The sequence below is a fragment of the Heliangelus exortis genome, chromosome 2, assembly GCF_036169615.1.
Source record: "Heliangelus exortis chromosome 2, bHelExo1.hap1, whole genome shotgun sequence".
Taxonomy (NCBI): domain Eukaryota; kingdom Metazoa; phylum Chordata; class Aves; order Apodiformes; family Trochilidae; genus Heliangelus; species Heliangelus exortis.
The window spans coordinates 17089573-17104531 of record NC_092423.1 but is presented as its reverse complement, the minus strand read 5'-3'; the positions used below and the strand labels follow the sequence as shown (position 1 = coordinate 17104531).

The 14959-nt window shown below is 37.4% G+C and overlaps 1 protein-coding gene across 3 annotated transcripts in view; it reads left to right on the top strand.

The window, feature by feature from the left end:
• The window catches only part of ACBD5 (acyl-CoA binding domain containing 5), a 28191-nt gene extending 13290 nt beyond the window's left edge, over positions 1-14901 (top strand). For all 3 annotated transcript variants that reach the window (XM_071734970.1, XM_071734968.1, XM_071734969.1), the window contains 8 exons: positions 3572-3709; positions 4486-4686; positions 5409-5515; positions 7487-7763; positions 8518-8717; positions 10059-10109; positions 10381-10490; positions 13912-14901. In XM_071734970.1, coding sequence (XP_071591071.1) covers positions 3572-3709; positions 4486-4686; positions 5409-5515; positions 7487-7763; positions 8518-8717; positions 10059-10109; positions 10381-10490; positions 13912-13924 — 1097 coding nt within the window. In that variant the 3' untranslated portion in view covers positions 13925-14901. The remainder of the gene's footprint in view (positions 1-3571; positions 3710-4485; positions 4687-5408; positions 5516-7486; positions 7764-8517; positions 8718-10058; positions 10110-10380; positions 10491-13911) is intronic.
• Positions 14902-14959: the final 58 nt, after the last annotated feature.

The following is a 14959-nucleotide window of genomic DNA, read 5'->3' as shown; positions in this document are numbered from 1 at the left end:
AAACAGCTCTAGTTACCTGAATATCAAACCCATTTTTTTACAGAATACAGACCTCTCTAAGACTTAACATTTTTGGCAGAGCTGTCGTCTTAGATACAGGACATAAAAGGTGATGTTAGATGTAGGTCATGGAAGTAATCTTTAGTGACCAAGATCTTGATGCTGTTGAGCAGATAGTAAAATTATGATATTTTACAGAAGGACATAATTTTTATTAAATTATGAGGGTGTGCAGAGCTAGTTAAATGTCTGAGGATGTGTTTGACCTGGACACTGTTTCCCCGTCACTGGTATTTACACAGAGTGAGAGACTGTAAGACTGGTGTGAGGATACTGTGTTGTGCTGAGCTAACCACCAGTACAGATCTGGTAGTGTGTGCTCATTTTGTATAAAAACTATGTGCTGTTCAGAGAACAAAAATACAAGGCATTTGAGAAAAACCTGCTAGGCCAGGTTTTCTTTGTAAAATGGTACTTGAGTTGGGGCAGATCCACAGAGGCATTTAGTCTCTTAACTTCTGTCTGGCTAAAAAAAATGGCTTGAAATATGTGGGGAGTTAGAAATCAAATACATATTTTTGAGAAGTGTGGCTCTGTTACATGGGTTATTGAGAAGAATTGTAATGAGGCTTTTAAAGAATCTAAGATTCTTAGAATTGCTTTTAGGAAATCTCTTAATACAGTTGACACAAGAAAATAAACATCTACAGAAAGCTTGTAGAGAGGCTCTGTGTGGTTTCACATCATTTCCATCTTTTTGTTTTCTTAAATTGTTCTTCTATTTGCATTTTGTTAGTGTTACACAGCTCTTACTATAGAGAATTTAAAAAACCCCAAAATCAAAACAATCCAGGCTTTTGCAGTAGAATATAACCTCTTGCACAGCCACACAGAGCAGTAAAGATTTGATTTGGAAGACTCTCACAGATCTCACAGTTTGGTGCTGTAGGCAGCAAGATGAAAGTAATAAACCAAAAGGGTTTCTATGATATCTAAATGAGGCAACAGAGAAACCTGCTAACATTCTGTCTGTAGGTGAAGGGGTAAACAGAAAGAAATCTGGGGTGGGGAGATTATCACAAAGCAGATAAGGTTTGTTTTACTTTTATCATTCATATTAAAAGATAAATCCCTTAGGAAGTAGTCATTAACCTACCAACAGGGACTGTAGAAGTCACTACTAGCTCTGTTTAATCTTTTAATTCTAGCACCCACAGTACTGGTAATCATTGCTGGCTTTTTAGCAGGTACTCAGAGTAAGAAGGAGGACTGCAGCAAACCACAGTTTTAATAAAAGCAACTGGGGATGGACCTGCTGAGAAAAGCAGTGTAAGGGGTCTGAGGAGAATGCACAATGAAGTGTGGCCAAAATGCTGTACAATGTTTTGTTCTTCAGAGTTGGCATCAATCAATAACTCTTTATTATCTTTAGAAGCACTGTTGTTGAGAATGGCTTTGTGGAAGAAACATGATCCTGATGGGTTCAGTTCCTCAGGTGTCTCATGGCATGATAACATAAAGCTGTTATTGTTGATACTTACTCTCAATTGCACCTCTTTATTTAAATATATGTGCTGCATCACTTAGATGTTTCCCCAAATGAATGATCTGCTTAAATTGAGTGAAGAAAGAACACAACACAGTTGAATATTCAAAGACCTTTGAAAAGAAAAGGGGGGAAAGAAAAAGAAAGAAAGAAAGAAAGAAAGAAAAAAAAAAAAAGTAAAGCTTATGGTAGAGCTGTAGCTTTTTACAATTTCTTTGGTAAGTTGAGGAGGTTTACAATTCTTATTCACCTCTCTTCACAGCTCCATGTTCCTCCTAGTCTTGTCTTTCCTGTTTACTCCCACGACAGGGTAGGACACATGGATAATTGAACCACCACCCCCATTTTTTTTTCCAAAGGGAAGGCTGATGCCTACCTTACCATGCCAAGGGAGCTATGCCTGTGCTTCATGATTGTGCTGTGAGGATCTAACTGCTACCTTACTCTCTCACACTGCTTCTTCTCAGAAAAACATGTAGAGAATTTGGTTTCACAATAAATGAAGCGTTTATGAGAAATGAACTGGAAATATGTTGGTGTTTTTCTTTTGTGAAAAAAATTTCCTTGCAAATAACAAGTGTTCTTCAGTGAGGAGAAAGTGAGCATGTGATCACTTATATTCTTGTGGTCTACAAAACAGACAACAGCTTTTCAGGCTCTCTTTTTAAATATGAAGTTGAATTATATCAATCCAAAACAGTGATGCAGGGTGCCCACAGAAATTTAACCTTGCAGTAACTAAGGTGAAAGTGAATAGGACTCCCTATTGCTATACAAGAAGTTTAGTTGTCTTGCCTTTTTTTTTTTTTTTTTTTTTTTTTTTTGTAAAGCACTATGGATAAGTTTTGAATCTAGAGGAATGTGGGAAGGCTCTTCATTGCAAGGTTAAAGTAGGAAACTCTTGGCTCTAAATTACCGTGCAGCAAGAAAAAAGTAAAAAAAGTAGTGAAGCTGGTTTGGCAGCTATATCCAGTATGATTGGATATTATTTTGCTGTTAGATATTAAGCCTAAATGCAAGAATTAATCTTCCCAGTGTCTGACAAGGTAATGTAGAAATTATGCAAATGTAATGCTGTGCTGACAATTAAAACAGACTTCAGCCTGGAGTCATTATGTAAAATGTGCAAGTGTCTTGCAGAAACTGTCCCCTCTTTGTACCTTAGTCACTCTGTCGTAATAAAAAAGGCTTAAATAACCCTTTAACCATGTCTTTTTTTTACAGAAAGTGGTTCAATTGTCCCATAAATTCTCCATATTTTTAGGAATGTTTATCTTGCTATTCTTTGTACACTCTGAGTGAATTGTTTGTGATCCTCAGAGTGAACAAAAATGTGGAAAACAAGGATTTATCAGTTCCTTTCCCTATTTCAAGATATTTTAAAAAAATATATATAATTAGACATGCAAGTGAATGCTTAGGGTATTTCTTTTCTCATATTTTTGCTGAAAACAGAGAATTTATTTCCATGTGCCCTTTGCTAGATAAAGATCTGTATAAACTTGAGTCTTCTTACGGTTTTTTGCATCAGCTTAGATTACTACACAGAATATTGTGTTTGCCTTCTTGTGTGATAATCTTGTTGCTATAATTGAATAGAATGTTTTAAAATTTGCCTTTGTTGAAGCATTTCAACCCAAAAAGGAACATATATTAAAGTGCTGAATTCAGGGTTTAAAAGTACATGGATGCATTGGTCCTAGACAAAATGTTACTGCAGCTATACCATAAATATGGGTAATAGACTTGGTCTGAGACTCAGTAGGGAAAGTGGCTTGCTGTCCCTCTCCATTAGGCTTCTTCTCAATCATTGAGAATCTCTTCATAGAGTCAGGCACTCTGTGGTGAACCACAAAAGAGAAACTTTAAATCAGTTAAGGAAGAGATTACAGAGATAAAGTTGGCATTACTTGGTGCATCTTCTAATATAGAAATACCTTTGTAGAACTGTCACTAATATGTGGGAGTGGTGGTGTATGTTTTTTTTAAAATACATCTGGTTTTCCTCTTTGAATTTTTTCTCAGACCTTAGTAATGTCATGAATTCTACTCCAAATATAAAGGCTGTGAATGGAAAAGCTGAAAGTAGTGATAGTGGAGCAGAATCAGAAGAAGAAGGCCTTCGTGAAGAGGAAGAAAAAGAACTACAGCTAAATGGAAAGGGTATGCATGCTGCACTTGAACCATTGTCTCTTCTGAAGTTATTACTAACTACCTAAGTGGCAGAAAATCTCAAAGGATTTAAAATGCTGTACTTCTTCAGGAGAATTAGGTGTAAATACATGTGGATGTGTGTGGTAAAAATGGCAGTCTCAACCTGGGTTATCGTATTTAGAATTAGTACAAATTTGCCATATAATTTTTGACTTGGCTAGAAAGTTCTGTCAGTAGGTCAGCTAATAGTCTATATCCTGTGTTTTGTCTTTTTTGCTGCAGTTGCTGTTTTTAAGAGCTGTGAATGGGCTACAACACTTCAATTGAAAATCACTTTTTTTTTTTTTTTTTTTTTTTTTTTTTTTTTTTGAGAGAGAGAGAGAAAAAACCTGCAACTTCCTGTGAGATTTTTTTAGGGACTCCATAAAGACTTTTGAGAAATGCCAGCATCAAGTGAGAACAAAACGAAATTACCTATTTAGGATTCTATACAGGTTTTTCCTCCATTAACCTTACGATTCTTATTTAATTTGAGAGACCAACTTTGCATTTGCTTACTAATGTTTTATATATAATCTGCTCTTTAAGCAAGTTAAATTTTATATTTACATTTTTTACAAGAACGGAACAATCCCTGTAAATGTGAATCTAGGAGCCTTTATATATTTTGTTCTGCAGATGCATTGTACATACTGTCTGTTAAAAAGTTAATGACTTGGAGAAATAAGTTTTGAGCTATTAGGTCTTTAGCTTTCTATTTGTAAGGCTTTCTTGTTCTTTTACAGACTATAAGGATGTGAAACCAGAATCAACAGCTGCTAAGGATTTGGAAAATGTTGTTACTAATGGCTGTCACAAGGACAGCTTTATCCCAGATATGCAGAATGGCATCCAGACCAAATCTGCCCTGAATGGCTTGAACCCAGAGGAAGAAATAAAGAAAATAGAGCCAAGCCTAGAAAAATCTAGTAACTGTGCTCACCAAGGTATTGTCCTTCCAAGACAATGTTTCCACCTGCACATGTTTTTAATGGAAAATATTTTCTTGAGAGCTTAATCCTTGGCTTCAGATAGTAGCAATGGTGTCTTTGAGTTGTAGAAATATAAGAATACTAAAAAAAACAAAACCAAAAACCAAACCCAAATTTAATACCAGTTTAAAATAAGGCTTTCTGTTAAGATCTCCTAAAGGTGGAGAGATGAATGCAGAGACAGAAAGGCCCAAACCCACAGAAATAAAATTGGTTTATTTTGAAATCATTAAACTACCTATGCAAATACTTGCTTGCTTTTGAAAGCTCATTTGTAACGAAATGAAAGTCACTAATTCCTTGTTTCTCATTCTCAAAGGCTGAACATATTATAAGTGCCAGTTTGTTGAAACAACTATATATATAATTTTTTAAATTGTTAACTTTAGGCAAAACCAGTTTATACTCAGATTAGGAAGGAGAGTGGAAGGAGCAAGGTAAAACTAAAATTATCAACTTACAATGCAGAAATGCCAATATGAGGTATAGATTTCCCACTAGTAAAAGTTTTATATAATGTCTATATGAATATAACCTCTTTATTCTGAATCTAACTTTAGGATGACAATAGTTGGTAAAAGGGGCATGAGTTGAAGCTCACACAGACATTTTAACTCATTGCTTCACTGTTTGCCAGGGTTGAGTCACCTTTGCAAAGCACATCTCCTTTCCTACAGGTGCAAATGAAGAGAATACTGAAGAAGTTTCATCAACTCAGCACTTAACCAGTGATTCAGACAGTGAAGTTTATTGTGACTCCATGGAGCAACTTGGACTAGAAGAGGTAGGGGTTTAGTATTCCTCATTGTATTTTGAAGCTGATATGCTTATATTTAAGTAATTTCCTATTCATCAGGTGAACCTGGACATTTGGAGGTGAATGAGTTCATGCATTACCTTTCTCCTGTTTGGACTATTGGGTTTTGTTCTTTTTATCATCAGTCTTCTATAACTTGATTACTACTGATTTAAAAGCCTTGAAATTTTTGACCTCAGAGAATTTATGTGAGAGGAAGGTATAAAAACCAACAGTACAAAGAAACAACTGTCAAAAACAGTAATACAATGAAACTTAAGGGCTGTGTGTTCACAAATTAATTTAGGGTCTCATAGCATATGCAGGGACCAGAATCCAGCTGTCTCTGAGAATCAGGGAGTGTCTGTGTAACAATGAGCTTTTTGCACGCTCTTTTTTCTGGCCTGATAAATCCTGCATTTGTTTCTTAGAATAAATAAAGAGTAAGCCTTAGCAAGTGGCCTGCAAACCAGTGCCTGAAATTATCCAGGTCTAAAGAAGTGGGAGATGATGATGATTTCTGGGTTCTTTTGTACTTAAACTATAATGTACATCTCTGACTTTGGTACAAAAGGTGGACACCACAATTGTGCTGGCTTAGTTTATTAACTGGATCCTTAGTTGACTTAACTGGCTTGGACCTCCCTCTGTCAGAGGTCCAGTTTAAGTGTGGAATTTTTAGATAGCACTCAGACACCTGGTTTCCTGATTCTGGGAACTAATGTATGAATGATGCATGGGATCAGGAAGATCAGTGAGTGCTCTAATATTGCATAATTCTCATGTCTAGCTGTTTCTGAGAATCTAGAGAATTCCTTTCAGTGAATCAAAATTTCAGCAAGTAATAGAGCACATTGGAAAAGGTGACTGGGTAGAAGTGCTGAAAATTCTTTTGTCTAGGTGATTTCCCAATTATTTTGTGTATCGTTGAAACATGTTTGAGATTCTTCAATTGAATTAGGTGGATACTCTGTCAAAATCTCCAATCTCTCTAATCTCTGCATTAGAACGGTTCTAGTTTTGAACAAAATAACAAATGTTTAGTTGTATGAAATTAAATACACAAGCAGAATTATAGAAGGATTGGTTCAAGCGAGAAGAGGTTCATTAAAGAATTCAATGCAGCTTTGTACTGGAAATGATACTGCAAACACTGTCCTTCAGTTCTGATGATACAGCTTTCTAAATTGCTGGCTGACAAGTGGGATTTTGGCAGCAGTTTCCATTTCTTTGCCCCTCCTTCTGGTTATTTTGGCTTTTTCAGGGGTTATTTTACAGGTAGCTGAGGTCCCCACTCTGCTTCAGCATGTATTTGTGAAAGTGCTTGTCCTTGCTCTGGACAGAGGTTGCTTGAACCACATTAAGGCAGTCCTGTTGCAGAACATGTAATTGTGACCCGATCCACACCTATGTCACCCATTTTTCATATCTTCCTACAGTACCACCGATTTTGAGCGACAGGTTAATAGGATACCATTGCTCTTTTTTGTTTGGTGAGAGGTACAGGGTGCAGCCGAGCTGTTTGAACAGGTTGATAACAAGCAAAATGATCTCTGCCATGAGTGTAAACACTTCCCACTTGCTTGCGTGGCACAAGAATTCGAGTTAGGATGCCCCTTCACTGTCTAGGAAGCAAAGCCAGTTTTATAAGGGAAAAGTGGACATTTTCAGACCTTAGTGTTCTATTTGTTTACTGAGTATTACTGTGTATTAGAAATGTCTACAGTAGCTCCAAGTGGTGTCACTGTTTTGAGAATATCTGCCTTAGATGAGCATCTAACCTTTTGAATCTGAAAAGGACATTTAGATAATAGGAAGTACATTCTACAAGAAAACAACTACTCTTAAAAAGTCTTAATTTGAGCAAATTTTCTTATTGTAGAGATGATGCGTCTTCCTTTTTATTGGTTAACTGTCACATTTTGCAGAATTTAATTGCTTGCTAATGTTAATTTGTAGCCCTTGGAGATCATCACATCAGCTAAAGGATCTTTAAAGCATTCATCCCATTTCTTGGATGTAGATCACGGTCTTCCATTAGAAAATATGGATTTTTCAAGGCACACTTGCATGACTTCTGAGCATCTCCAATCTGGAAATACTGTTGAGGGAGCAGCTCAAGAACAAGGTGAAGTCAAGTGTGGAGGAGAAGATGGCAAAGCCAGTAATGGGGGCCCTCACAAAGAAAAGAAAGGCGGAGAAAAAGCAGATTTCTACAATGTCAGAAGAGGGAGAGGTACTGTGCATGCTGCTTTTCTGTTACCCACTCTCTTGGCTACCATGTTCCAATGGTATGATCTGTAAAGTCAAGAGTGGAATTTACTTGTACTAAATAAAAGAAGAAGACAGAAATAGCTTTATTTGTATATAGCATGGTTTTTGTATGGCACCTATGTGTAATCAGAAGCAAAAATTAAAAAAAAAAAATCTAAGTACAGCTTTTATGTCAAAACTGTTACAAAACACACAGTATAGGACTGCACATTATTTCCAGCCTTCTCTCTCCTGGTTTTTTTTTGCTACTTGCAGGTGGAAACATCTTGGGCTGGCTGTATAGCTTAAAGGAGTATTGTAGGTTTTGAAAAATTATCTTTTCTCACTACTCTGTTCCAGTGTTGGTCATTTTCCAGATGGGAACTGTGTCAAACTTAAAACACACCTACCCCTTGATAATAAGAGATCTCACTTTCATTTCTCTAAGGCAGAATTTACTGCTGACCTTGACTGGGTGTGAATAAATAGCTTTTTGCTAAATGTTTATGCAGTTCTAGAACCTTGAATGGTACACTGAGGCTGTAGGGAAACATCTCAAATGACGTTGCAATAAACTCCCAGTGCTTTTGAACTGCCTGAATACAACCTGTGATATAACCTGTGATAACCACACTCAGGTGGGGAGGGAGAAAATTAACTGTTAAAACCAAACTTTTTTCATAAAGTTAACAGCCCGTTCTGTGTTCTGTGTGTCTGTTTTTTCCCCTTCACCCTAGGGCACAGACTTCAGCCTCTGGGAGATGGTTCACAAGGTGGACAGATGGGCAGTGGAGGGGATGGAGAGCGCTGGGGATCAGAGAGAGGCCCCAGGGGCAGCCTCAATGAGCAGATCGCGGTGGTGCTGATGCGGTTGCAAGAAGACATGCAGAATGTTCTTCAGAGGTTGCATATGCTGGAGGCAGTTACAGCATCACAGGTATTGTCCACTGAAGTTATCTGATTACTTTAAATTTCCTTGAACATTTTTTATGCTTTTTCAGGTTAAAATTTCAGACAATACTTTCTTAATCTGTAAAGATGTTTCAGTTATATTCTGTAGTTTTTTTCCAACTTGAAATGTCTTATTGGTACCTACTTTCAGAAACACAATTCAGGACTCCTGAAAAGCAAAACCATTAATTTCTAGGTAGAAATGAATCATATATTATTTTATATATTTCTGATCAGTAAAACTTAGCTATAGTTGTTGATACACATTACACAGTCACTATATGGAGATTCCATAATTATGGGGTCATGCATGATCCCATAGAGTATCTTCACCAGCAGATCTCAAAAGAAGTAAGAAATTACCTTGATCTTGCAGATTTGTAAATTTGCAGACAGAACATTGTTTCCCTGCAAAGCAATCCAACTTTCTTGGAGTGTCACATCCTGTATACATGATAGGCAAAGGAAGTTTTAAGCAAGTATAGAAACTTACAGATGTAGTGGGTTTTTTCCTTCTGTTTCAATGGGAAAACTTTTCATATTCAGGAGTATAGAACCAGCAAACTAGAATGTTTAGGTGTGTAACACTTGCAGATATATTTTAATCTACCTGAGAACAAGAGATCTGTGCAAGCAGTATTCCATGGGTTGCACATACTGCAAATGTTAAGGCAGCTGGGGAAAAGGGTTGATTAAAACTATGTTTTTACTCCATCACAGATATTAAAAAGTCTGATGTTTGAATACAGATGGATTTTTTAAAATTTTTTTTTTTTTTTTTTACTTGAGCAGCATATGAAGAAATGCTATTAGACATGCATGTAGCTGTAGCTCAGGGCACACTAAAATGGTGCTTTCTGCCTTTGTATAGATTAATCTTGACAAACAATTATGTAAATTAAGCTGCTGGGACTTCTGTCCTGGGTTGCAACTTCTGGGACTGAACCCAAGTTGAGGAAATTGTGATGACACATTGGGCAGGGGGCCTTGATAAACTGTAAGGAGGTCCAGTAAGTGACACTGATTCATTTTTCAACACACAAAAGTGTGATAAAAATGCTTTGAAGGGTAAAGGAAGCATGAGAGGTGACTTGGAAACCAAGTGGTGAAAGGGTAACTGCATGGGGGGGTTAAGTCTTTAACAAAAGAAAACCTTCCTTACTAGGGGTGATGTGAGGGGCAGTAAATACTGTTCCTTGAAAAGTCATATGTACAGTTTGCAAAGTCTTCAAAAGATTAAAAGCTTCATATTCTTTTTTTATGGAGCAGAAGAATTTTAGTTGTAGTTTCCTTTTTGATACTTACCAGCTTCTCTTTGTGTTTAAAGGCAAGATCTGCAACTCTACAGTCAAATTATCAGCCTGATTCCTCTGTCAAGGTAAAATATTGGGGTTTTGTATTTGTAAAAAGCAGTGTGAATGGTGAAAAAAGATGAGATAATTTTTTGTATTTTGCTCCTAATATGTGCTTTTCCTGTTGTCTCTCCCTTGACTAGGAGATAAAAGACTATTTGATAGCTCAGTCTTTTTTCTGGTCTTAATAGTATTTTCTACTCTGATACCATAAAACTTCAAGTGTTTGTGAAGTACATATGTGGTGTTCAGTACGTGCACAGATTGCTGACTGGAATTTTCTTCTGTTTTCCTTAGAAACCATCATGGTGGCCCTTTGAAATTTCTCCTGGTATTTTAGCTTTTGCTGTTGTATGGCCATTTATTGCCCAGTGGTTGGTACATGTGTATCTTCAAAGAAAGCGAAGGTAAAGACATGCACTCAATAGGGCACATATACTGTATTTTATCTGCTTAAACCAATATGTGGTATAGTGTGTTATTTAGACATAAAGTAGCACCTTCAGACATAAGAAGAATGCAAGGGTTTGCTCTCTAAGGTTTTAACCATGTATTTGAAACATCAGTTTAGTATCAAAATGGGGAGCTTAGTACTAATTTCCTGTTTCCTTGAGTTCTTTGTTTCAGGACATGTCTTGCTTAATGTTCCATTTTGCTACATGCTAGACATGTATATCCCATATATGCAGCAATTTAGGTTAAATCTACAAAGTGATGAAGAATAAATAATTTCAGTGATCACACACAAGTGATTGAGGCTGGGTATCTTGGGGGTGTCTCCTTGACTTTTCTTTGGCCCTCTCCCAATATCTTCATGAGCCATTTTCCCTGATTCTAGACTCCATAGTCCTCATGTGTAAACAGAAAATTGTTTCCTATCAAATCTCATGCAGAGTCCCATCTGTCACCTATTTATTTAACATTTACTATCACCTTACTACAGTATTTTTGTCATGTCAGCTGAAGGACAGTTGTACTTTCACCTTACCTTTCCTCAACTGTCCAAACATCAGAAGATCAAGTGAATATGCTCTATCTAGTTACTTCTTACTTCAGCCACACACCTGACTTTGTTACCTAGTATGCTCTTCAGTTTTTTCCTGTCAGTCTGCAGAGAGTTTGCATATGTGTAGACCTTACTAAAATTAGCTTAAATTGTTCCATCTTTTTAATGTTTGAATCTTTTCCTGGTGTAGTTTGCTCTGATATGGTAAATCAGAGATATACAGAATAGTTAAGTTTGGAAAGTACCTCTGGAGATGACCTTTTCCAACCCTTCTGCACAAGTAGAACATCAAGACCCAGTTGCCCAGGACCATGTCCAGGTGTTTTTTTAGTATCTCCAAGAAGGGAGACTCCACAACTCTCTGAGCAACCTGTGCCAGTGCTGATCTCCACTTTTGGGAGGGATGCTTCATCTGTCTTTATAGCTCTTTGTTGTATTCCATGTCTCTCTTGTACTGAGGAGCCCAGAACCAGACTCAGCACTGTGGGTGTGGCCACTCGAGTGCTGAGCAGAGGGAAAGGATCACCTCCTTTTACCTGCTGGGAGGGACAGTGCAGCCTGTGACACCACTGGTCATCTTTGCTGACTCGTGGTCATCTTGGTGTCCACCAGACCTAAGCATGTATTGGTGGCTGGTGCTGGACTTTGCACTTCCCCTTGTACTTGCTGAGGTTCCTCTCAGCCCATTTTTCCATCCTGTTAATCTCCCTCTGGATGGCAGCACCACCCTCTGGTATATCAGCCACTCCCTCCAGTTCTGTGTTATCAGCAGACCTGCTGAGCGTGTACTCAGCTCCATCACCCACAATATTAATAAAGATGTTAAACAGGACTGGACCCAGTACCAACCCCTGGCATGCACCACTAATTACTGGCCTCAGAGTAGACTTCTGCCACTGATCACCACCCTCTGGGCCCAGCCCCGGGGATGTAAACAACACAATACCCAGGAAGGCTTCAAGTCTGCCAGGGATTAACCCTGTCTCAAAGCTGTCATTAGCAGTACTGATGTGACTTCCAGGGGCTGATGACAGGAGAGGTTTTACTACTAGGGCTTTTAGGCAGTTATACACATTTTCCTTCTTTTCTGCACTGGTAACTGGAGATTTCCATTTCATCAGCAAGGACGTTTTTTTAAAAGCAACACTATATTTTTTAGTATCTTATGTGAGGCTTCTTTGAAATGTAGTGTTGTTTCTGTAATACCTCTCAAATGGCCATGTTCTCCCTTTCTTTCTCTCTGAGCAGTATGCTATTCTTGTAAAGCTTTTTTTATCATCTCTTCAGACCTATGTGGTGTCCTCAGTGAATTCATAGGTCCAGTCAGAAATCAGTTTTTAGAAAAGCACCCTTTCAGGCAGTTTTTCTACTATATGGTCTAATGATTCAGAGCTTAAATGAATAAACAAATGGTACCTTATTGTTAGGCTGGATTAGTTTAGCTTCAGCCTTCAGCCACTGGATTTTCCTAGATCTTTATCTACCTGACAAAGAGCTTGTGATGTGTTTTTCATGGGTACTTTATTGCTATCACCAGGTCATGTTGCTTAAACAAAACAGATGGAGCAACTCAAATCTCATTTTAAAGTTGTTTTCCAGTCTTGGGATGGTTCTGGTGGCTCTCTCCCAAATGCTCCACAGTATATCAACATTCTTTTTGAGTTCTGGCCACTAGGAATTTTACCACAGTTTACTAACAGTGGTACCAATACCTGTGTAAGCCACAGAGATAGCTTAGCCCCAGATAGTCCTTGTTTTGTTTACTCATTCATTGATTGTATTAAAATGAGCTGAACTTCAAGAAGAGAAAGAACTGAAGAATTTTCTGTGTTCTTCAGTTTTCCACTTCATTTCCGAAGAAGTCTGCCTACAGCCAGGGCTATTTTCTTTTGTATCACCTTCCCATCCGGAGTTCCATGACCTTTAGCAATGGGTGGGAAGTTGATAAAGCGTTGTCAGAGATAATAAAACAGAATTGCAAAACAGGAGTCTTCTCTGTTGCTCCTGCCAGTGTCAGCTTGTACTCAGTTGTGTAAGCTTTTGGGCAACAGCTGTACACAGTGCATATATTGACCATATCTATGTCCTTTTGGTTTTAAAATACATAAACTGTCCTGGGGCAGAAACCAGGAGCCTGTGCTACTATGTGGGGTTTTCTCATGGGCAAGCTGTGGAGCCCCTGAACACAGGGGAACAAATTGCACAGAACTGGGGGAGAGACAGCCTTCTGCAGACAACAGCTGCGTGTTTAGCTCCTCTCAGCACCCTTCTTTATGGTGTTCTGGCTGGTTTAGGGCTTCCTATGAGCCTCTTAACCTGTCTCATTCCTTTATAGGGAATGTAATGCTCAATATTTGGGTACTCATATTGAAGCCTTCACTGAGGAAAGCTTGAAAGACTGAATCACAAGGACTTTAAAACCAGATCACAGATAGCACTGTATTTTTAATACTAGTAATTGAGAGCTGTTTAGAATCACTCATTATTTTAGAACCTGCTGATGGTATGTTTTCTGTGATCACTGGAAAACCAGCTCCTAAGTGTTGCTCTGCTGTGGGCACTGACTGATGTGGTCAGGAACTGTTCTAAAGAATTTCATCTGTAGTTCAGAATTCTTTGTGATATCTTGAGGTCCTCAATGTAAGTTGTGCCAGTTTTGTAAACTTGGAACTTAAGAGGGCAAATTTTTAGGTATTTTGAAGGAGTGCTGTAATTTAATGGGATGGAAATAATTGACCTCTAACCTTAATTGATTTATTTAGACAAATGAATGATCATCTGATATGCAAAGGTACAGTAAACTGATTTGTTTTCTCTTCTAGAAAACTGAACTGAGAATTCTTGACTTTTGCTTAAAGAGTGCTAGAAGATGGCCCTGGAAAGCAAAGGAATTCTGAATTCTCATAGAATCTCAGGATCTGGGGTGATGTTCCTGCAGTTATAATGATATTTTGTACTACCTTTGAGCTAAACATTTAAGGACTAACATTATTGAAACTTGAATGATTCACAGCTCCTAGGTGAAAAATAAAATCAATTTAATAATTCCATCCTGCAAACCATATGAACATTAATTATTTTGTAATGTGCTTGTGGATGGGCCTTCAGCAACTACTGGTCTTGCTGATGTCAGGTGATGAAGAGAGTATCATCTTTGTAAAATAATAAGTGAGAAATATGTCAAACTGTCACTTTAATATAGAAATAATTCTATACTTAAAACATCCCTGCCTGTTTTTCCACAGGGTTACATATTATCATATGAAAACACTAATAAAGTATGAATTCAGTACATTATAAGCTATTGGAAAAACACAATATAGCTTTGAAGAATTCAGCTGGTTATTTTTGCTGCTAAACCAGTTTTGGGCAAATTTCCTCCTAATGGGTCAGTGCTGAAGTTGAAATGCTTCACTTATCTTTTAAGATTGTAAAAGAGATTTGGAATTTGATACATGTCTTGCAAGTTAGAGCCATTAATAACAGAGGAACTGCCAAATGAAAATCTGAAAAGTCTGTGGTGAAGAGGATCCATCTAAAGAGGCTGCACCTTATGTTTTTAACTTTGATAACTGTACTCTTGTTGACAACAGCTTGTTTTAACTGAAATACATAGTTTAGGCACAAAGTGCTTTAAAAAAAAAAAGATGAAAATTAGCTTTGTAAGTATTTCTCTGAGATTTTAAAAAGCTCAGTGCACTGTAAATTTTCTGTTGTCAGTTTATGTAAAATTAAAATAAGATTTAATCTAGCTCTTTTCTATTGTGGACTTTTCCAACTCACATTAGGAAAAATATAAGTTCTAGCATTTCTTTTTCTGTTGTCCTACTTTCTTTCAAAACAAAACTTTACAGTTAACTTTGGTGCTGT